General features: G+C 51.6%; 8 protein-coding genes across 8 annotated transcripts; 5 read left to right on the forward strand and 3 right to left on the reverse strand.

Moving 5' to 3' along the window:
- Positions 1–7: 7 nt before the first annotated feature.
- E0L32_000258 (uncharacterized protein) lies at positions 8–6,690 on the reverse strand (the record flags this gene model as incomplete). Its single annotated transcript, XM_031136784.1, has 16 exons — positions 8–841; positions 1,791–1,842; positions 1,916–2,020; positions 2,083–2,163; positions 2,222–2,410; positions 2,474–2,709; positions 2,773–5,151; positions 5,218–5,296; positions 5,358–5,418; positions 5,479–5,561; positions 5,699–5,909; positions 5,965–6,002; positions 6,062–6,156; positions 6,217–6,366; positions 6,430–6,436; positions 6,500–6,690. The coding sequence occupies 16 exons, from the start codon at positions 6,688–6,690 to the stop codon at positions 8–10; spliced, it is 4,791 nt and encodes a 1,596-aa protein (XP_030997635.1).
- A 949-nt stretch (positions 6,691–7,639) lies between these two features.
- Positions 7,640–8,928, forward strand: E0L32_000259 (uncharacterized protein; the record flags this gene model as incomplete). Its single annotated transcript, XM_031136796.1, has 3 exons — positions 7,640–8,308; positions 8,380–8,557; positions 8,627–8,928. 3 exons carry the CDS (start codon positions 7,640–7,642, stop codon positions 8,926–8,928), a joined length of 1,149 nt encoding a protein of 382 aa, XP_030997636.1.
- A 711-nt stretch (positions 8,929–9,639) lies between these two features.
- E0L32_000260 (uncharacterized protein) lies at positions 9,640–10,852 on the forward strand (the record flags this gene model as incomplete). Its single annotated transcript, XM_031136807.1, has 2 exons — positions 9,640–9,898; positions 9,969–10,852. 2 exons carry the CDS (start codon positions 9,640–9,642, stop codon positions 10,850–10,852), a joined length of 1,143 nt encoding a protein of 380 aa, XP_030997637.1.
- A 61-nt stretch (positions 10,853–10,913) lies between these two features.
- On the reverse strand, positions 10,914–12,050 carry E0L32_000261 (uncharacterized protein; the record flags this gene model as incomplete). Its single annotated transcript, XM_031136818.1, has 3 exons — positions 10,914–11,053; positions 11,113–11,779; positions 11,850–12,050. The coding sequence occupies 3 exons, from the start codon at positions 12,048–12,050 to the stop codon at positions 10,914–10,916; spliced, it is 1,008 nt and encodes a 335-aa protein (XP_030997638.1).
- Positions 12,051–13,108: 1,058 nt separating this feature from the next.
- Positions 13,109–15,371, forward strand: E0L32_000262 (uncharacterized protein; the record flags this gene model as incomplete). The annotated part of the gene is made up of 8 exons (XM_031136829.1): positions 13,109–13,506; positions 13,635–13,643; positions 13,691–13,862; positions 13,918–13,990; positions 14,139–14,831; positions 14,889–14,936; positions 14,992–15,087; positions 15,163–15,371. 8 exons carry the CDS (start codon positions 13,109–13,111, stop codon positions 15,369–15,371), a joined length of 1,698 nt encoding a protein of 565 aa, XP_030997639.1.
- Positions 15,372–16,889: 1,518 nt separating this feature from the next.
- Positions 16,890–19,311, forward strand: E0L32_000263 (uncharacterized protein; the record flags this gene model as incomplete). The annotated part of the gene is made up of 3 exons (XM_031136840.1): positions 16,890–17,091; positions 17,154–17,321; positions 17,381–19,311. 3 exons carry the CDS (start codon positions 16,890–16,892, stop codon positions 19,309–19,311), a joined length of 2,301 nt encoding a protein of 766 aa, XP_030997640.1.
- A 538-nt stretch (positions 19,312–19,849) lies between these two features.
- E0L32_000264 (uncharacterized protein) lies at positions 19,850–20,900 on the forward strand (the record flags this gene model as incomplete). Its single annotated transcript, XM_031136851.1, has 4 exons — positions 19,850–19,926; positions 20,004–20,190; positions 20,260–20,549; positions 20,618–20,900. 4 exons carry the CDS (start codon positions 19,850–19,852, stop codon positions 20,898–20,900), a joined length of 837 nt encoding a protein of 278 aa, XP_030997641.1.
- Positions 20,901–20,967: 67 nt separating this feature from the next.
- On the reverse strand, positions 20,968–22,002 carry E0L32_000265 (uncharacterized protein; the record flags this gene model as incomplete). The annotated part of the gene is made up of 2 exons (XM_031136862.1): positions 20,968–20,975; positions 21,153–22,002. 2 exons carry the CDS (start codon positions 22,000–22,002, stop codon positions 20,968–20,970), a joined length of 858 nt encoding a protein of 285 aa, XP_030997642.1.
- Positions 22,003–22,537: the final 535 nt, after the last annotated feature.

Genomic DNA, 22,537 nt, shown 5'->3' on the forward strand with positions numbered 1-22,537 from the left:
CGGTTAACTAGAGTTTTTCGTTGTCTCCCAGCTTGTGTATCAGAACTCGCGGGCCCTTTGGAACGATCAATGGCCCTTCGATTCCCAGTACTCGAACCCTAGCTTGCGCGTAGCCCTCCTTGTACCTTGCAATCCAGTCCTGAGTCGTGCTACAGAAGCCCCAATGCGTGCGGTCGCTTTGATCCCAGTACAACCTTCGCAGCCACAGATGCAGGTTCGGGTAGTCGTGTCGAATCGTCCATAAGTTGCACATGAATATGGGCCCATAGGCAATATCGAACCGAACAATGGTTGGAAACAGTCGCACGTCCGCATCAGTTATGTGGTCTCCAAGTAGGAAGGACTTGTCCTCGAGAATCCTTTCAAGGCGATCCAGTGAATCAAACACCTTTACCACGTTCTCCTCGTACCCGCTCTGCGTGAAGGCAAATCCGCACTTGTACACGCCGTTATTGACGGTGTCGTAGACCCAGTCGTTGATTTCCTCAATGTCCTTCCTCAGACGTTCCGGATAAAACCCGCCGCCTGGCCTGTTCGCCTCTCGATCGGACTCCGGAAGGAGATGGTCGAATTCACTGTAGAACATTTTGATGATGTCGACGGATTCGTTGTTCACGATAGTCGCGGTTTGCGTATCCCAGAGAACCGGTACTGTGAATCGACCTTCATACTTTGGGTTGACCTTCAGGTAGAGTTCACGCACTGTCTTGACGTCGTGTAGCGGGTCCGACAGGTCCTCATTGTCTGGGAGATGCCAACCGCCGTCACCCATTTCGCAGACACAAAGCCCGATTACGCCCTCCAGCCGCTTGATAGCTCGTACAATTAGCGTGCGATGGGACTACATATCATGTTAGCCCATGTTCAATAGCTTAGACCAAGAGTCTTGGGGATCAACTGAAGGGAAACTGCCCATGGACACCCAGGGTTTAGGTACAATGTGTAACGGCCGCTTTCTGCAGGAAATCTCGAGCCGAGGTCTCTAGACACGAGATCCCTGAAAGAACTCTGAGGTCTGTCAAAGGTGCCCTTGCTATCGGGCTCAATTCTGAACGGATCCTGGATCATGCATGAAATCTTGTTAGCATGCTAAATCTCACCATTTGCCAGGGTTGAGAGGAGATCGGACCTTTTCAGCCATTTTGTAGCAATGAGAAAGACTTCGAGAAGAGTGTATTCAGTCGATTGGCGATGTCTATATAGGCTGGTTTCTTGAGATTCAAGTCTGAGCTTTTGGGGCAATAAAGGATCGTGATGTCATCTTCGAAAGAGCAGGAGTGTGGTGGTGTGCTGGGATGCTGCTCTCTTTATGGATGTAGGGTGATCGGCTAGTTGCCGCGCGGGGGATGAGCTAAGCATTACTCTCGATGATGTTTACTAATTACCTATTAGGGTAAGTAGTGACGCTTATGGGCGGCGCGTAATTATCTTCTTTGGTCTTCCGCGCGGGCTGCTTGGATGAGTTGATGACTTCACTGCATTATCGAGCCTTCGTGGATATTCACAACTTCCAAACTTGCACCGATAGAATCATACTTTCCATTATTGTCACATTGTTATATGAACTTCCTCGCAGGCAAACCAAACCAACCTCGCCAAGATCATCTGGCATCCCGACCCATGCTCAATATATCCCCTTCATTACCAATATGGTTCCCTCAAGAACAGTCATTGCATGTCGATGGAAGAAAGTTCTTGAGCGGCTGGCACGTCTCTTCTACAATTGGGATCTATAGGCATAAAAATTGGTTAGCAAGCCAGGGAAACGTGTATTTGGGAGGATCACTCACATCTCTCCTGTAGAATGACCATCGGCGGTTAGGGTTGACTCCGAATATCGATCTAAAGTTCATTGACAGCGATAAGTAAACGGAATCCAATGATGCCGGATGCAGAGGGCTGGAGGTGAACTTACGGTCCTTCCAGCTGAGCAAATAGCTCTGCGCCACACATCACACCATAGCAAACTTCAGCTGCGCTGGTCGTACTGACACCGGCGCTGCCAAAAAGCGTTGCATAGCTGCATCATCGTCAATAATGCTCTGACTTCACAGCGTGACACCAAGGTAGACCTGTACTCACGTCGCTAGTTGCAATGATATGCTGGTGTCTTGAACCTTGTACTTCTTATTCCAACGGATGCCGAATTCCACGAGTGGAGTGCTGCGCAGAAGAATTAGCTTCAATAGATCTCATGAAGCAGTGTGTGATGAGAACCCACATTTTCAAAGAGATGTCCCCTTCAACCCCAGCATCGGCGTAGAAGCCAGGCTTCCCTGGCTCTGGAGCCGCACCTGGGATGCCGTCCATGTGAGACGTGGTTGTCAGGCCCGAAAGGATGTCGTTATTCGGATTGGGATATCGTTGCGTGTAGTCCCAGCTAGGGAGCTCTAGGTTGTAATGTGCTTGGCTGTGTGTGGAGCTATCGTCAGTTCTTGGTCATCAACGACTTCCTCGGCCAAAGGCAGCTTACGTGTGAACAGTGAAGGTTCCCACCAATTCTCCTGTAATCCGAAGGTTTGGTCCAATTGTAACGATTCCAGGTACGTTGAAAGCGCCCGCAAAGTTGGCCAATCCGAACAGTTCTAGTCGCCCGGTAGAGAACCGCAACTGGGCTTGTGCTTCCAAGTGCAGCCCTGCCTGAATTGAGCCCTTGTTGCGGACGAGAACATGCGACTGCTTCCAGCTATTCAGATCATTCAAACGCCCCTGAGTAAAGGTCTTAGCTTGCTGGCTTGCAAAACGAATCTCAGGATGCGTCTATAGACTTACAATGAGTGTCAACTGTGCTGATGTCTGGATATCGACGTGAAGATCGGCCCAGGCCATGAAGTACGCAGTGTATGGGACCCCAGCGAGCGAACACTGCAGGTGCTCGTTGAAGAGATAGAAGGGAAAATGGCTGGTGATGTGGTGGGATCCAAGCTCGACCTCTTGGTTGAACTCTTTCTGATTCAGCCAGTCCTGAGCGTCAAAGAAGTCACCAGTGAATCCTTCGTAGTAGCGTTTGTTGAATTCTTCCATCCTCTCGGGTGGCGTCTCACGCTTGTCCTTGCGGTACTTATGCTCGGCGTATCTCCTCCACGAGCCACCATGATTGCGTTGAACTTCGAGCTCCATGTCGTTCAGGATCTGATCACGCTTGCGCAGCGACTTTTCGGGATCATTGTGAGGATCATTATTCACAAAAGCTTTCCAATAGCCCGGATCCTCGGAGTAGTCTATGCGGATCTGGACATCGTTGCTTGAGCGGCCGTGTAGGCGTTCAAAACCGTAGTCGAAGGTGAAGTCATAGATGGTAGGCGTCCGTTGGAGATTGGCACCGCGCTTCACCAATCTCTTCACAAGCTTCTTGGGGACCGTCTGATTTTGAGCTGGCTCCATACTCACCGCCATTGCGTAGCGGCCAATGCCACAATGGTGAGGCATTTCGACCACAGTATCGGAGACACCGCCAATGAAGAGCTTATGGCAATTGCTGTCAGGCGAGTCATCAGTGCAGGTAGCCCGCACCGTGATTCGGTGGTCCTCCTCAATCGTATCTCTGTCGGGACAGTCGTAAAGCTCCCAGTGAGAGCCATCCCGTTTATCCAACGACGCGAGGTCTTTCGCGGGGCCAGTCATCATCACAAATCCGAAGCCGTTTTCGTTCGGGTCCTGATCGGCGTTGATATCGCTCTCGATGTCAAGCTCAAAGTCTTGCTTGTCAGAGTCGGGAACAGGATCTGGGAAGAGCCAAGCTAGTGGCACCGGAGCCTTCTTCTTGTAGATGACCTGGTCCCCTATATTGCAGCAGAAGGCACGCGGGTACGGCGCCGGATGGCTGAGTCCATACCATGGGCCGACAGCCGGGTTGTAGTACTTATGCATGCAGTCGGTTCCGCCACCCTTCTTGGAGTCTCCCAGATTCACTTTACCTGGGCAGTATTTGGCATTCTCGCAGTCGGTGGATGGCTGTTCATCGCCATCAGGGCCTTGCCAGCCGCACGAAGATGCATCATAGTCGCTCTCGCAACACCACGGCCGCCAAGATCCATCAGGGCAAGTATCCTGAGAGTAGGTCACGAACACCCGACCGTCGGCTTTGCAAGGGTCGTCTCCATCCGGCTTGCCGTCCTTAATACCGATGCACTTCCCGTCCATCTTTCCACAGGCCTTTTGTGCGTTGGTAGTCGTTTCGCAGCAATACTGAGCGAAGCCGCTTGTGCACTTCTTATCACCCCATTTCTCCTCAATGTACCATTTGCTTTGGGCCACGAGCAGCTCATCACTGAGACACGAGTCCGTACAAGCGGCCGCCTTTTGATCAGCCCATGACTCGAGAGACGCGCGCCATCTGCAGGATTTGGCATCGGGGGCATTGTCGCGAGGGCAACATACCCAGCGATGTTCGTTCTCATTGTCACACCTGATCTTTGCGCCGACACTCATGTAGGAGCCGGAGCATCCAGAGTTCGTTCCGCATGCGCTGAGATGACAAGCGCCATCGGAAGGCTGCCAATCGACAGAGTCCGATGGGCCCACACCGTTCTGCTCCCTGAAGGCTCCGAGCCCTCCCTTCGTGTCCAGAAGAGCAGCTAGGGCTTCGTATTTGTCGTTGTCCAGATCCAGCGCCCAAACGAACAACCCGAGTAGACCGTTCTTGTTCGCATAGTCAACCTTTTCCTTGATTGTCTGGGCATTATCATAGGAGACCCACTGGTCTTTGTCGAAAGCAAAGTACATGGCCGCAGCATCTTTGTCGTAGACTGACTTGACGTTGTACGTCTCCGCATAGTCTGTTATCTCATCATAACTGAGGATACCAGACTGTCCAGAACAGCTACCAGCACGACCTCCTTCGGTGAACGGACACCCTGGAAGCGTACAAGAGGGGTCTGCCAGGGTATACGATCGACCATAAAAGCCGATTCCAAGGTTTATCTTGTTGGCCGGAACGTTATTGCGCCAAAAGAGATCAAGAGCGGCGGTGATTTCGGTCATGTTGGTGTGGGAGTACACAAAGGAACCGATTTGATCCTCGGGCGAGTCCCAGCTCCCGTGGAGGTCATAGGTCATCAAGTTGACCCAGTCAACATGCTTGGCCATATTCTCAATATCAAACCAACGAAGGTACCAGTATGACGTGGGAGCAGTGAAAGAAAGTCCCCACTAACAAGCACGACGAATCCACGAGGTTAGCTCAGAAACTCATTGGCGAAGACTGATTCGACTTACGCCATTGCTCTGGGCTGTCCACCAAGTCCGAATATCTTGTAGCAAAGAGACATAGTTGGCAGTGTCTCGTTTTTGCCCACTTGAAGATAAGTAATGAGTGAGCCCGGAAATAGTGTACCCAAATTAGAGGGTCAACATACCCTCTGTCTGGGGCACCGGGATACTCCCAGTCGAGATCAACGCCATCGAAGCCAAATGTTGCTGCAGAGTGATGAACAAGGGGTCTTGTGCCCTGGAATAGTCCTCATCATTGGTACTTACTCATAAACTTCACGAGACTGACAATGAACTTTGATCTCTTCTGGGGACTACTTGCCAAGTCCCCCCAAACCGGTTGCGTGGTTCTGTTGGAGAGTAAGCAAAAGGTCAGAGAAGCCTCTGAAAACGTGCGAAAAGTCGCCATTTCTCGAAAGCTGTTTGTAGAGCACCCAGAGCCTAGTAATATGTGTACTGGATATCGCAACATAGTGAGTTGACTTACGTGCCGTTATCGGAATACGTCCAGCCACCAAGCGACAGCCATATCTTGAGTCCAGGTGCGTTTTCCTTGAGTTGCATGATCTGCTCAAAGATTTCATCGCTTGATTGATCGATTGGCACAATATCAAAACTTTCTGGTAGAATGTAGGCAAAGGCCACATTAAGATGAGTAATGGAGTCAGTTTTGATCCAGGAAGGATCTCGCTTGGGACCTTCAAGACAGATTGTCAGTAATATCCGGGTTAGTCTGGGAGGGGGAAAGCCTACAGGCACCGCGCTTGTATGGAGCCCATGATTCATAGTATCTTTCATGCGCGGTTGCAAGTCAGATGGCGTTAATTCCACGTGGCAACGTTGGACATACCCGATGACAATGTTTGTGACATCTCCGGTGTTCAGGCCAGTGGAGCCTGGCTGTGGACAGTTGCTCTGGCAGCCCTTACCGGTATTGCAGAAGTCCTGGAGCACAACATTCTGTTACACCAGACTCTTCTCAAATCGCAAACCATATTCCCTTACATCTGTGACGCCGCAGTAACCGGCTTTGCTACAACAGACCCTCAGTGGGCATTCTGTGCCAGGTTCCGTGGCCCAGGCACCACATTCTGCCCGCTTGTCGCAATTTGAGATACAGCCAGGCTTGGTACAGTGCTCTTCGTCAATTCCGCACTACAGTATCATAGCGTATTAGCGGTCAGGGGTTCACCCACGAGCCCAATAAGGGCTACATACAAAGCCTCTGGAGAATGGCGTTAGTCGATAATTGTAACATAATGTCCCAGTTCTGTGAATTTCAACTTACGATGGCCCATAACAGCACTCGCCTCCAGTGCAAGGGTTGTCCTTGTCACATCTCCCTTTGTCCAGCCGCCGAAAAAGCGAGAAATCGACTGGTTTGGTATCGCTCATGCTCTCGTTCCAGACAGTCGGCGCATCTCGGTGCTGAGCCTCACCCAAGCCTGCCAAGAATAGCAGTAGTAACGAAAAGAACATGACTAGTGTATGCTGGGGAAAGACCATTCTATCGAGAATGCAAGATGCGTGATGTTGAAACTAATTGAGTCGTTCAACTATTGTGATCAAGCGAATATCAATATCGAAGAGAGAATGTCTCGACCACGCCTAGGACAGCACTACCTCTACTATTGGTCAATGGACAGCCATCGACATCTGTGCCAAAGGCTCAGAGTGATCACCTTGAGTGCCGCCGAGTGACCTTCTGCTTGTGCGGACATATGACCAGAATAGGCGTTTTGATTGCCTCGTAGGACTTGATGCATTTACGCCGCTCAGTACATTAGAGATGTTCTGCTGAGCTTTCGAGGTGCTACATCGTAGAGGTTGCACCCCCCTTACAAGCTTATTTCGGCGGTAAGGTATGCTTAATCTGCTTAGGCTGTCTCCCAAACTCTCTCCTGGTTACACAGGTGTTTGCTTGAGTAGTTAGTGCATAAGCTTACTGCGCCGCAGGTGAGACAATATATCAAATTGAATGTTACCCTGCCTCGAAGAACAGGGATGTGAGCAACCAGTATGCTACGCACTGGGCGGAAACGCCCACTCGTGAGACGAACCATATTCATATTACGCATTCTTACACGCTAAAAGTGATCATCAGGTCAGAAAGGAGATTGGGGGTTATCACATCGGCGACCTCGGGACCTGCGTCGGAGAAGCACGGGAGTTTATTGGAGTGTTGGTCAGACCACGGCCAACTAGTTAGGCTTTGCAACGACTATCATCGCCAAGCCCGTCCATTCCTTGTCAAAGCAGGTGAGGTAGATGCGGAAAGCTATCCGCTTCGGCTCAGCTCATTGCAGAGCAAGTAAACCAATAGGCAGTTGTTCCCCAAAACGATTCTTCTCAACTCTGGAGAGCATCTCTCCATGTCCATGATTCTCCTAAACCTTTCTTGTTGACTAGACCTGCGACGCCCTTTGCAATGGCAGCACAGGGAAAGAAGCTCCTGTGGCATGTTTTGCTTCTCTTTTCGTATTCAATTCTAGTCCTGGGCAAGAATGTTGCCCCGCGAGCAGTCAAGAAGGATGCCCTGCAGTACGGCCCCAGAAACTTCCCCGGAAACAAGGCGCCATCGTTGAAGGTTACCCGCGGTTCAAAATCATGGACCGAGAAAGACTCCTCTCAGCAGAAGTCGAACATAGCAGGCGTGCCCAAGGACCACGTCTTCTACGAAAACTATCAAATCAACAGCTCCTGGTCGGACCCGAAGCTCCAGGCAGCACTTGGTATCCCTAAATCACTTCGATCACGAGATGAGCACCTAGTAAAGCGAACTCCAGGCAGCAAACCTGGTGATCCAATCTTCAAGCTGCCCAGTTGTGTGGGATGCATGAAAGCAGCAGCTGGCACTGAGAAAGTGACCTTGCAAACTCTCAGTACCGACTATTTGCAACGGAATATGAAGCCGAATCTCAATCTCCAGGACACCTGCCTCTTCTACACGTCGGTTCCAGACCCGACCAAGACACTAAACCCAAGAGACTTCGAGGAGTGGACCGATCGCTACGCACTTGGTGGTCAGGAACAGCATGGTGGTCTCTCTAAGATAGCAACCGACTACGCTTGCGGGAGCAACAAGATCACGATTTGGGTGAGAGTTGCAAACCTACCTGGGAAACCAAAGGGATAATGGACTAAGGATTGCTGACCTCGACGTCACAGAACATGTACAGCGGCGCGAATGACGTGACGAATGCACCTGAGAGGCCCTTCTCTCGCAACTTCTGGGAAGTCTATGTCGAAGGCAGCTGGCTCAACTTTCTCCAAAAGAACGACGAGCAATTCGAGTACTTCGAAAACATGTCTCGCGCCATGGCAAGAGTCTGCAAGGGCACTGTGTGTAAGTCGCCAACCTTCCTCCGTGAATGAAAGACATACTGATTCAATGTTCCTTGAAACTGTTAAATAGATGTTATGAGTATGCGTCCGAAGCAGATGTACAAGTATGGGTTCATCTGGGGTACGGTAGAATATGTCGAATTGCACGCTCGCCACACCGCAGGTCTTAATGGCGCCCCTACCAAGTTGATCGCAATCGACGCTGCCAACCATAACAACCAGTACTACTTGGATTGGGACACACAGTTGGTCACTGGTCAGGTCACTAAACGTGACCCCGAATTTCTGCACTTTGACCATTCCATTACTAAGAGAGACACTTGCGACAGTAATGTGGCCTACGAGCCTCCGAATGAAGACTGGTTTGGCTGATGGTTGGACCTATGGCTCGATCGAGAAGTCTCTGGACTTGGTCAACATACTCTGAACATGCAGATTCTCACTAGGATACGAAACAATGCCAAATGAATCCCATACGCCCCTCAGATGCAAGTATGAACTCAATAATTGAGCATCGGGCATAAAACCAACTCCGTGCATGTCGTATGCTCTGGAAATTAGGGAGTGTGGGCACCATTACTCTCGCAAGCTACCTGGTTGTCGACTAATGCCTCATGAAAGAGAAGGGTGCTTCAGCTGCTGGCCCGGCCAGGAAACCCCTCATCTTTTTTCCCCTCCTTTGATCTGACCATTGTTGGCGGTAGGATCCAGTTCGGTTACACCATCCCACCAGTTCTCATCCCTGCAGACACCCCTGAATGTCCGTATCACACGAACGATACGCATCTTGGCGAAATTGCTTGATTGACAGAGGCGGAATGGATAGTCAGCTGCCAAGTGTGATCAAGCATTATCAAGCATCTGCCAATCCAACCTGGCGCGGCTCGGCGTTAAGCCCAAGACAGGGGGTGGTCAGCTCGTCAGCCTGCATGAAGGTGGCGGTTGGAGTAAAGTGTGATCGCATAAGGCGTCAACCGTTGATCTTGATGTATTCAACCTTACTCCTGCGCCCAGTCCTCACGCACTCTTCATTTTATTCTGTTCCACCTCTGATAGAGTGCAACCTAGAGATCGCCTTGAGACATGGATCCTGCTCGCCACATGACCCCAAGGTCTTACCTGCACACCGCCGCCGCTCTTCACAAGAAAGAGATCAGCAAGGAGGAGTTCTTCCGAAGATGCCTAGCTCATCTTGACCCCCACGAGAGTGGTGCACAGAGCCCGGAAGACTCGGTTCCTCTGGACAAGTTGCTCGGTTCCCTATTCTGGAAGGGCTCGTTCGGGCCAGTCGCCGCCGCAATCAAGTTGTGCGAGTCAGAGGAACTGTCTTTGTTGAATGATAGTAAGATTATCCTCCGAGGCTACCCACACCTCATATGCCCAAACATCTCAGATTACTAACCATTTGTCAGGTCAAGGTCGTAAAGGAGAAACCTTACTACAGGTGTTTTCTGCAGCTGCAGAGCCCGGGGCCAGTCTTGAATCGGTCCGTTCTCTGGACAGCTTCTGCATGCTATCATCTGCTCTCTTTCGCCAAGCCTTGATAGTCACAGCTCTCAGGGCCAAGAACGATAACTTGGCTCGTGATATCACCGAGATCAACCCCTCAGTGCCACCGCCAGCCAATAAGTGTGTATTCACCATGAAGGGCTCCCGCCTCATTGATGACGAGAGCATCCCCGCTGGCGTGTATAACGCACTCATCAAGCACGGATGGGCATCGCCGTCTCACAGAGTGATGCAGATTGCTCTTTCCAGCCCCAACGGTGCTGATGGCGTTGCTCTTCTAGACACCTTGTCAACCAAGAGCTTCAGCCTGCGGTCAAACCCCCTCTATGAGAAGTCACTCCCGCAATTGGCCCTTGGGATCAGCCAACTTGAAGTTCTCCAGTACATATGGAGAACTTTTAATGTCTCTCCTACACCGGAAAGTCTGGTTCAAGCCGTAGAGTTCAGAGACGAAGGTGGGGTGGGTGTGATGCGGTGGTTGGTGGACGAGCATGGTCTCGACGTGAACTACGTGCTCATTCCGGCAGCCGACTACGGCAGCATTCCCAAAACTGACCCGCGGGATCGAGCTGAGCGGGAGCATGCCGAGAAGCTCCTTACTCGGTCTCGGAAGAAAACCGCATTGCATGCTGCGGCCTTTAAGGGCAATACGGATGCTGTCAGCTTTCTGTTGGAGCGTGGAGCGGATCTGGATATCCAGGATGGCTCTGGAAGGACAGCGCTTGCTATCGCGACAGATGAGGGTCATAATGACGTTGTGCAAGTCCTGAAAAGACACAAGCCGTAAAAATACTTGGTAGATTATTCATACTATGACACACTTCCCAAGAGCTTAGGATGTTGAGAGTTTAGATAAGTCCAATACAGACATAGTACCCCAGGAATAAGAGGGAGCAATCAGTCTTCACATCAGGATTCCACGAATAGAAATTGGCCAGGGAGATGTGTGCGTTGTCAGCAATCTTTTGGCATGTATCCCCCGAGACGACTAGCCGTGTCTGTTTAGCATGAATGGACAGCATCAAGTAATTTGTTTCGACGACTCACCAAGATGGAATGTCTTGCAGTTCTTTGTCATATTTGTCTGAGTAGGAGTCGGAGTTGCCACACCATTACCGGGCTTGGTAGTTGTCGGAGTGTTGCCGATCACATTGACACACACATAGTAGTCAAGGAACAGGAGGGAGCAGTCGGACTTGACGGCCGGGTTCCACGCGTAGAAGTTGACCAGGCTGATGCCCGAGGATGAAGCAATGCTTCCACAAGTGTCCCCGCTTTTAACCTTGTAGAACTTGTTGCAATTACCTGTCATGCCATCTTGAGTTGGTGTCGGCGTCGAGATGCCATTACCAGGGGTGGTAGTTGTTGGGGGAGAGCTTCCTCCGATAATGCCCGTACAGACATAATAGTCCAGAAACAGCAGAGAGCAGTCGGTCTTCACAGATGGGTTCCAGGAGTAGAAGTCACTGACGCTGATACCGGCAGCACTCGCAATGGCACCGCAAGTGTCTCCAGACACAACCTTGTGGAACTTGTTGCAGTTTGTGGTCATTCCATCTTGCGTTGGTGTTGGCGTGGTGACCCCATTGCCTGCCGAGCTCGTTGGTGGAGGTGGCGCCGTCGTGGTAGGGGTAGGAGGAACCCCAAAGTTCTGCTCAATGCAGTATGACAGGCCAACCTGTACGGGACAACCTGACGTGGCAAGTGAGGGATTCTGTCACATGGTCAATATGGTCAATATGGGGTTTGCACGGTTGCGAAGTGATGTTTCAGGGGGGCCGTACATAAGAGTACAGCTGACTCAAAGTGATACCGCCCGAATCTGCAAGGGTGTTGCAGGTATCTGAAGATGTTGCAACCGCCCAGTTGGTACAGTCCTGGATGGTGTCACTTGGGGCAGTGGTGGGTGGATCGACAAGATAAGCCGCTCCCAGTCTGACCTGGATTAGGACCGCGAGGGCCGCAAGCTTCAGCGCACAAAGCATGTTGACGACGATAGAGACACAAGGTCCTTGCGGGCACTATTTTTGTCTCTTGTTCCAAATGACTTGCGGTCATTTATGTAGGCTGAGGTAGGGCCTGAACCCGACTTGTGGGTTGCGTTCATTCCCCATCCATCCTATGACAAAATCGGACCCGTCACGCGCAAGAGGGACTTCTTGCACATGTGTGTATGATGGAACTCTTACAAGACCATACGCTAGTAACCCGAGTCTCATGTCTCAAAAGAGCAAAAGGGGTTATCAGACTACCTCGTGCCTATCATCTCGGTGATAACTTCCAATTTAGACTTAGCCATGCCAATCATGTCGGCACCCTCACGGTCACAGATGGGATGATTGAAGTGGTAGAGAACTGTCGGCTACCTCAGATCGTGTTTATGTTGTTGTATTTCCAACCATTGATGTCACACGACATTTACGTGCAAGGGAAGGCTGTTATCACACCTCTCTACAGACCGTGTCTGCGGGCGGGCAGTCCGAGCTATAATCTTACATAGTTGTGCATCCACCTTTGCTGCATGCAACCTTATGTGCTATCCCAACCGCTGTACAGTGCTGCCCATCTTACGCGGCACGGAGTTGCAAAATTGCATGTCAGCTGCCAGGGGTAGCATAAATGACCCAGTGAAAGTGGGTGGTGGGCTTCACGAACCGGCGTCTCAATATCCCTGAAAGATCGTTGTTCCAACATGGAAGTATGTGGCATTATCGCCTTATCCGCTGGAGTGTTCTAGTGATCAGATGTGACATGGTCTGAGTAGTACGTTCCTGAAGTGCGAGACAACAGAGACTGGACATTCTCTGGTCAGGTTGACACCGAGTCGTGCTGGAATGTCAACGGTTTGATTGCACAATCGGGGGAAAGCTGTCTACAGAGCTTCAGCACTTCACGGACGACACTTTTCCCAGGCCACGCCAAGACATCTTGATCTTGATTCTCAAAATCAGATTCAACTATTCGGGTCGTAAGTCTCAGTTCTGTCCTTCATCAGGCCGGTAAGACTTACTTACCTAAGTCAAGTTGACCGTCGGCGAAAAAGATGGCGCTACGACGGGCTGTAAAGACCGTGTTGTTTGCCGTGCTCACGGTGGCTACTCGAGCGCAGATTCAGCCTCTGAACATCTCGGCCGTGGATGGCATCTCCTCCACTTGCATTGCGGTTCTCAACCAGCAGGTCACTTGCGATGCCAGCCTACTCTCAGCTGCAGATGCTCTTGAGGGCGCCCCTGTTTTTGGCAGCCCTATCTTTCTCTCATCTTCACAGCTCACGACCTTATGTACCTCTGCATGCTCAAGTTCATTATTGAACTGGGAGAGGAGAATAGCAGGTGCTTGTGGATCGACTTTGAACGAACAGCCCGATGGCGGGAAGTCTGCACCGGCGTCATTGGCGCAAGAATTTGTTGAAGTCTTCAATTCAGTGTGTCTAAAGAACTCGTAAGTAAGGTGAAAGCACGGATTTTGCACCCATATCCTAACTTTACAAAATCACAGGGCTGGCGCGTTCTGTAATCAAGTCATCGGGCAGGCACTGAGTATTAATCCATCCAATCAATTGCCCACAGGCACACCCGGTAAGCATCGAACTTCAGTCGAGGAAAGTGTATTCTGACAAAAATAGCTTCGACCGCCGTCTGCAACGACTGTTATCTTTCCCTGATGTCAACTCAGCTGGCCATGCCCATTGCCTCAACAAGTTTGCTTGCCTCCGCATTTACCGTATTGACTTCTTCATGTCAAAAGACAGGATGGACACTGTCTCCTCCGCCAACTGCAACTACATTCACTGTTCGGTGAGTATTACAGCTGGGTAGTCGAAAGTGATGGAAGAATTGACAGGACTCACAGGCCATCCCCTGTAACCTCAACTGCGCCGGAATGCACAGGAACGTCCTACACGGTCTCGTCGTCAGACACTTGTGTAGGTATATCGATGGCCCAGGGACTTAGTACAGATGACCTTCTGAGATACAACTCACTGCAATCGTATTGCAACAATTTCCCGGCGGCAGGCACGTCACTATGCATACCCAGTCTCCGAGTTTGCAAGGCCTACACTGTGCAATCAGCAGACACGTGCAAGTCTCTGCAGAAGCAGTTCGGTATTACGTATGCTCAGCTTTCAGGCTGGAATCCCTCCTTGGGTCCGAAGTGCAATAACATCGCTCGATCCGTTGGGTTTGCCATCTGTGTGTCCGCTCCAGGTGGCGCATGGGTTAACCCAAACCCAGGAGAAACAACCAAGACGTCGAGGCCCTCAGATCCACCAATCTGGACGGCAACACTGAAACCAATGGACTCTTATCCTACAGCAACTTTTGTTCCCTCTTCGGAAGTCGCTCCATACGCCAACGGTACCCGCATGGACTGTGCCACATATGTAACGGCTCCCATTCTTACAAACTATACCTTGAACAATGGCACAACAAGCTTTGCTTGTGATGACGCAGCCAAGCAGTTTGGGATCAGCCTGGAAACATTTCTTGAATACAATCCGTCCTTGAATGGATCCAGCCCATGTTTGATGACCAACTACACGCAGTACTGTGTACAGACGATCGCAAAGGTGTCTTCTGGTATCGTCGGAGCCTGTGTTGAAACAGACATCTCCCCTACCGGATTCGACTGCAACAAGTTTGTGTCAAGTCATGGGCTTGACAAGGACCAATTTGTCCTGTGGAACCCAGAAGTTGGTTCCAACTGCGAGAACTTCACAGTCGGAACTCACTACTGCGTAGCTGTGCTACATTACAAGCAGCCGGGTATGTTGCGCCTGGGGTCACGAAGCGTCTGTAGCGTCTGCTAACACGCACACTCAGGTATCACCTCGAATTGCAACCTGTTTGTTGCGGCCAATGATACGGACTGTAAGTGCTTTATTGTTCATTAGATATCCAACCAGACACGTTGACCAGATTGCAGGGGCGGATCAGCCGTGTCAGATCATAGAGACGCAGTACGGTATCAGCCATGCGCGGTTCGTGGCGTGGAACCCGGCAGTCAAGAACAACTGTACAGGTTTGTATCTTGGTTATGATTACTGCGTCTCCATTCCGGGTTATAAACCGACATATACCACGACTTTATCTGCAGGCACTGCATCTGCCCCTTGGACTCATGGAACCAAACCAGTCACCGACGCGACCAGTGTCCAGGTTCAAGGGGGACCTATCTCGTTGACGAGCGATTCACAAGCGGCAAGCGTAACGCAAAGTGTTGTCTCGACGACTAGTGATATTAGAATTACAGGTGCTGGTCCTAGCATTTCTAGCTCTTCGGTAGCGAGTGTGAACATACGGTAGACGCAAAGAGCTGCTATCAGGGTTTGCCGTTGCTCTTTGGCCGGCTTATGAACATCGGGCACGATATGACTGACTGTGATGGATGAGCAAGGGAGGCTAGTAAGCATTGTGAAGTGCGCGCTTATGGCAATATAGATTAATATATTGCATCTTCATTTGGGTCTGACATTCTTTTGATATCGCTCTTTTATTGCGTTCCAGTGAAAAAGAATAGTGCTTCCCTTTGCACGACAACCTCGCACAATGCAAACATACTCTGTTTCAGAGTCCCTCCGCCACGTATAAGATTCGACTTTAACCTGGTTGGGTGAGAGGCTTGTGCAGCATACCTGCATGAGGTCGTAAAAGCAGGAGTGGACAGGGTTCGATGCATCATATCCCCCGGATTCTGCGCATAATATCTACCTGGTTATTACTCCCGATAGATGCAACCTGCCCTTTGACCCCGCTTCGTTCCTTATCTATTGCTGATCCCGCCATATCACGACTACCCAAGGAGGCTAAATGATCGATACACTCTATTGACCAAGGCATACACATGCAAGCCAGTAGATCAGGATGCTGGTTCTTCAATGGTTGAATTCCGTGTACAAGTAGACTGTATCTGCAGCTCTCCACACTTCAGGGCCGTAGACGCGCGATTGATCAGACGTTGAATAGAGACACGATGCATGGTGGGAGTGGAGATTTCAACGCCATCCCTGTAATGCCTGTACGTTCTGATCTCGTAGACTCGTGCCGATAGTGCCGTAGACTGCTTCCATGAAGTAAACCCGGTATTCACCTGCTTGAAGCGGTATAGAATGGTAGACTGACAACTTCAAACGGGACCGTCCGATTGGGTGCGAGGCTTGACGATTGCCCACCGCCATGGGAGATGATGAGAAGATCCCCCACGACTAGCTTGTTGCGGCCTGGTCCGCGGCGCAGGCTCAAGCACGCGATAACCCGTAACTGCATCCCACGATGGCCAATTCCAGGATCTATGGCACTCAACTGTGGGCTTCTTGCGCCATCCAAGGCTTGTTTTGCGGCCCCATAAATCAAGCCTTTTGAAGGCTTTTCCGTCGGATGTGCCATCCTTGTCCCTCTTTTGGGCAGGAATGAGGGTATCACTGGGTTTGCCGCCGCCGCAGGTTCCTCGTATTGCCACGGATTCATTTGCCCCTCAGTGCTTTTCCCTGTCACTCTCTCAATCTGGATCCATCCCGCCCCTCTTGCATTCTGCCGAAAGAGGCAGGCTCTTATGCGGGATAGTACCTATCATGGGGCAATACTCATTTTGGTCGCAATCGCGACACGCTCTAACCCCTGCGAGTGTTGTGGCGAGCTACGATGCAGGCAGATCTCTCTTCCAACATATATCACAAAGCAGCCACCCATCGCTACTCCCTGCCAACACCAGTCAACACTTCACTTCCCTCGCGTGCCCTGGGCGTCTTTCAGCTATACACCTCCGATATCGCGGCAAACAAAGCACCCGTCTTATTGATCTTCCACTTCGCAACACGAGACGAGATGGCTGAAATCTCTGAGTCGCCTGCGGGCGAGAAAGGCGCCTTTGAAGCCAAAGATGCGCAGAGCGTGAGCGGATTGACGAAACGCGTCGTGAAGGTCGAATCTGCCAGCCCCAGCCCCAGCGAGGGGCTGGAACGCTCCTCGAGCGAACAACCTAGTGAAGATGTTGTCTACGTGAACGGGCACCCTGTCATTCGCAATGGTAAGCTTCAAGACAAATGACTCCCCGCTTTCCAAAGCAAAGAGCTGACATGCTACCCGTAGGTGACGATGTATCAAACTTTCTGATATCGCCTCGGGACGATGGAGATCCGTCCCTGACCTTCCGATCTATCTTCCTGGGTTCGGTCTTCACGGCTTTGTCCAGTGTGATCACAATGCTTTACATCTTCAAGCCATTCCAGATCCAGGTCTCGGCTGTGTTTATTCAATGTTTGCCTCTCCTCAGATACACTTGAGAAGACGAGTGACAGGCGACTGACAGATTGCAGTGCTTGTGTTCATCTTTGGCGAAGCTTGGTACCTTCTCACACCCTCGCCGGATCGTTTCAAATGGAAATGGGTCAAAGCAATTCTTCGCTTCCTGAACTTTGGTCAAAAGTTTGGCATCAAAGAGCATGTCGTCGCCGCTCTCATTGCTTCATCTGGCAACAATGGTCTCTCCGGCGTGGAGATTTATGCTGTCGAGCGACTCTTCTACAACAAGGCAGTCGCCGCTTCTACTGCCGTCCTTGCCACGTTCTCCATTGGGCTTTGTGGCTTCGTGCTGGCGGGCATCCTTCGCCCCCTTATTGTCTATCCGGCTGAGATGGTCTACTGGTCTACTCTACCGCAGGTTGTGCTGTACCAAAACCTGCACTTCGACACGCGCCAGAACCGAGATCGCCTCATCAAGTTTGCCTGGGCAGTCGGCATTGCTGCCGTCTGGGAGTTCTTCCCTGCCTACATCATGCCCTGGCTCGGAGGTATCTCCCTCTTCTGCCTCGCGTCCATGAATGCCCCGAGCAACACGCGCACCATCATGTCCAAGATCTTTGGAGGTGCCTCCTCGAACGAAGGATTAGGTCTGCTGAACTTCTCTCTCGATTGGCAGTACATTCAAAGCGTGTACCTCTCCTTGCCCTTCAAACAGCAGGTCAACACGTGGATCGGGTACGGCATCTACTATGTGGCCGTGCTCGCTCTGTACTTTGGCAACGCCTTCAACGCAAAGAACTTCCCATTCATGTCGTCTTCACTGTTCCAGAGCAACGGCACCCGCTTTATGACGACGTCCATCATGACTCCAGCCGGCACTATCGATAACAACAAGCTCGCCGCAACCGGTCTGCCGCATATCACAGCAGCCAGCGTGTGGGGTTATTTCACACAGAACCTGGCTATCGGGGGTCTGATATCGCACGTCTTGATCTTCTACCGCAAAGACATGATCAAGGCTTGGAAGCAGGCACGCACAAGGACGCAGCCAGATATCCACTACCAAGGCATGCTCAAGTACAAGGAAGTCCCAATGTGGTGGTACTACGCCCTCTTTGCCCTGGCCTTCTTCGCCGGGCTGATCGTCAACATCAAAGGCGACACGACCTTGCCGGTCTGGGGCTACATCGTCGCCCTCCTGCTCGGCAGCTTCATCGCCCCGTTCTCGTGCATCCTCTACGGCCTGTACGGGAGCGGCATCGGCACCAACCAGATCTCAAAGATGGTCGCCGGCGCCGTCCACCCGGGCCGGCCCCTAGCCAACCTCTACTTTGCCAGCTGGTCCCACCAGTGCATCCTGCTCGCCGTCAACCTCGCCAACTGGCTCAAGATCGGGCAGTACACCAAGGTGCCCCACCGCGTCATGTTCGCCACCCAGGTCTACGCCACGCTGCTCGGCGCCGGCCTCAACTACGCCGTCATGACCACCATCGTGACCAACCAGCGCGACATCCTCCTCGACCCCCTGGGCAACAGCATCTGGAGCGGGTCCTTCATACAGAGCCTCAACGCCCAGGCCATCACCTGGGCGCTGGCCAAGGACATGTACAGCAGGGACGGCCCGTATCTCATCGTGCCCCTCGGCATCGTCATCGGCCTGTTGCTGCCCGTCATGCACTGGGCCGCCATCAAGGTCTTCCCGCGCCTGGAGAAGTGGCCGCTCAACACCGCCCTCATCGCGCAGTACGCGGGATACGTCGTCTTTGGGACCACGTCCTGGATCTGGTCCTCGATCGCGGTCGGCGTCTTCTCCCAGTTCTGGCTGCGCCGCCGCGTGCCGCGGATCTACAACAAGTACAACTACCTGATCGGGGCGGCGCTGGACGGAGGCGCCCAGATCGTCATCTTCATCCTGTCCTTTGCGGTGTACGGGGCGAGCGGCACCGCTCATCCGTTCCCGACCTGGTGGGGTAACCCTGACGGCAATCCGGATCATTGCAAGTGAACGAAGTCACTTAGTTGCTTGGCTCTGATGCTGATCTGACATGGTGGTTCCGACACAAGGTTTGTAGATATCAGCACTAGCAAAATGAGGAAGTCTGTGTCGAGATTCACGCCGTTGTTTGCAAGAGGATGCAAGGGATAGCCTACGTAGTGAAGTAATCGATGAGTTGACGCACTCTTGTTTCCATGTGATTACCGAGATCTCTAAGGAAGCGATTGGCCAGGGCGTGCCAGCTCGGGGATGCTCAGACCGAGAGAAAGCCTCCATTATTAATTAGTTGTGATTGCCGTCCCAGCGCTGACATCAGATACGAGCATTCCCCCAATACTACGAGGGGAGCGGGGAACCCCTTTTCCCACCCGGCAGTCTGGAGACCCTACCCGGGAGTCAAGGGGTCGCTCTCGTAACTTCAATAGCCGGGACACAGACCAGAGCTGAACGGATAAAAGCACCACGATTTCCCACGCTTGTCATCTCTTCAATCTATCGCGTCATTACCAGGTCTTGATAGCTTCTATACATCCCAGACACACCAAGAATGCCTAGATTTATTGATGAGCTACCACCAGTGGACTCTCCATGTCCGATAAAGGTCGTGGTGGTGAGCCTCAGCAGGTAAGTTAGCATCTCATGGCCTCAAGAGGAGAGATGCTTTAAAGTCTAGCTAATCAATTGCCCTTGTTCACGTCTAGAACTGGCACTGCCGGTTTGTACAAGGCTTTGAAAGTTCTTGGGTTCAAGCCATACCACATGGCCGAAGTCATGCATAACAGACTACCTGACGCCGTCATACTGAATGAGGCCGTCGAGGCATACCGCAACAAGAACATCAAAAGCTACACGCGTGAGGACTTCGACAAATGGTTCGGCAAGTATGATGTCAGTGCCTTGTGGGTGGCGACGGAGAGTCTCTGTATCTCAAGTCTAAGCTTACAACGCAGCGGATAGTCTATCGTCGAGGTACCCTCCTTCTTCCTCGACGACTTCCTGGCGGCCTATCCCGACTGCAAATTCATTCTGACAGAGAGAGACCCTGACCGCTGGGTGAGTTCGTGGAGGGGCACTGTTGCCGAGGAGGTCGCCAAGGGGAACACATTGCAGAGACGGTTCGTGCGATTCTTCGATACCTTTGCCGACAACTTCATCAGTGCGGTGACAAAGATCACCGACGAGTGGACTGGCGGAAAGGGACTGACAGAAGAGGGCTACGCACACTCACGCCAGTACTGCATTGATTAGTAGGTTCTATCCTGGCTTAACTATCACCAAAGGATAATTTAGGCGCTGACGTTAACCCGTCGGCCAGTTGGGCCGACGTCAAAAAGAGGATCCCCGCCGACCGGCTCCTCTGTTTGAAGCTTGAGGAGGGAGAGTTGGGATGGCACACCATCTGCCTGTATCTGGGAGTGGAAATTCCCAACCAGCCTTGGCCGGAGCGGAATGAAAAGGAAAGCTTCAGAAAGGGAACCGCTGAAGTGCAAGCAGTCAGCGCCGCCAATGCGCGGAAGCGGATGGTATTCACACTGGCACCTATTGTAGCGGTAGCTAGCATCGCATCTTGGTATTATCGGGCCCTGCGTAAGGGGTGATCTATAGCACGAATCCAGGAATAGGTCTCTGTACGGTTGCCTCCACAAAGTTCGAGAGAACGGATGACTAGGGATCTACAATTGTTCAACAATAGAGAGAGATGACTGGACAACAGAAACTTGAAAGATCAGCAGAACCAACCTCCTCTTCATGTCAGACGTCTGCGACGTTTCATCTACGAGTAGCCAAGATAAGCTTACAAGGCCACCGCCCCGTGACTCTTCTTGTCCCCACCAAGGCTTCCATCTTACTGAACAGTCTAGTCAACTCATCAGACTCGGAAAAGGTCATGGTCCAAATGTGCTGCTTGATGTCATTGATACCCATGGCAAACCCCCAGCCATCTTCTGTCAAGAAGGACTCCACATCACTGGGTCCGGTGTAAAGAGGCTCCTCGGTTTCGAGGACCATATCTGGAACCGTAAGTCTCGGCGTCCCCGTGTCCCCCATGTTCAGCGAGATTCTCTGCGCTCCCGGAAGCCAGAGCTCATCTTCAAGAGGCGCGACGTTGTAGAACCCGCGGATCCGATCAATGGCGCGAAGCAGATTATCGGGGTCCCTGACGTTCTGGCACAGCCCTTTGTTCCCAGTCCGTACGATATCCATGTATAGGTCATAGACGGCCGGATCATCGAACGAGGCCAATCCCACAAAAAAGCACACGAATGTGCCCCCTGGCCGCAGCTGCTTTGCCATGGCAGCCATGGCAGCGTGCTGGTCGTCGCAGAAGTGGAACATGGTGCTTGCAAACGTCATATCCACGGTGCCAGGAGTGATATCGTCCACGTCCTCGGCCCTGGCTGCGCGGTAGCTAAAGCCGTCCGTGCCCAAGCGTGCTTGGGCGACGGCGACATTATCGGGGGAGATGTCTGAAAGGATGACGTCTGCGAACCTGCTTCGGAGGTCGCTGGCGTACGGGGCGACTCCGGCACCTATGTCATGCGCACAATCCCATCTCCCACCGTGCTCCTCGTGATAGCGGAAGACACGGTCCAATAGCCTTTCCGGTGCTCTGGGCCGTCCTTTGAGATAGCTCTCCCAGAATTCTGCCTTTTTGGAGTACAGATCGGTTGTCTGATCAGTTGAAGAAGGTACTGCCATGACTTGGGATGTGGTGCATATGAAAAAGAAACAGGACACGCAGCCAGTTATTGTGCAGGATATTCACGAGTATTTTATAGACTATGTCAGACGTTATCTACTGAGCCTCCATGGGGCTACTTTTGCGCGACATTGTAGTCCGAGGGCAGACCTGAGTTGAACGTAAGACTATCACATTTCGAAAGCGTATTGAGCGTAATATGCACTGGGCGTATCGTCCATCCCCTGAAGCAACGACAACAATCCCGATTTCTGTCCGATACATCTCCTTTAAGTCTCCAATACTACCCAACACGAGCTGGAATGATCATTTGCATTTCAAACGGGGGCCAATGTCCGCGTCCCGTCTGATCCTACAGTCCAAACATCTGGGTAGCTTCCGTTCAGTGTGGGGAGGATTGATCGTATTATCGTATTTTGAGGAACGTCACTTAGTCACAAACTAGGAATTGTCAGGTGCATTCTTGATGACGTTGATATCTTGCAAATTTAGCTGTCAAACACCTTGAGTAGATGTTGGATATCCAAATATCAA

This window comes from Thyridium curvatum (genome assembly GCF_004353045.1).
Source record: "Thyridium curvatum strain D216 chromosome Unknown NODE_1_length_1224711_cov_81.814160, whole genome shotgun sequence".
Taxonomy (NCBI): domain Eukaryota; kingdom Fungi; phylum Ascomycota; class Sordariomycetes; order Thyridiales; family Thyridiaceae; genus Thyridium; species Thyridium curvatum.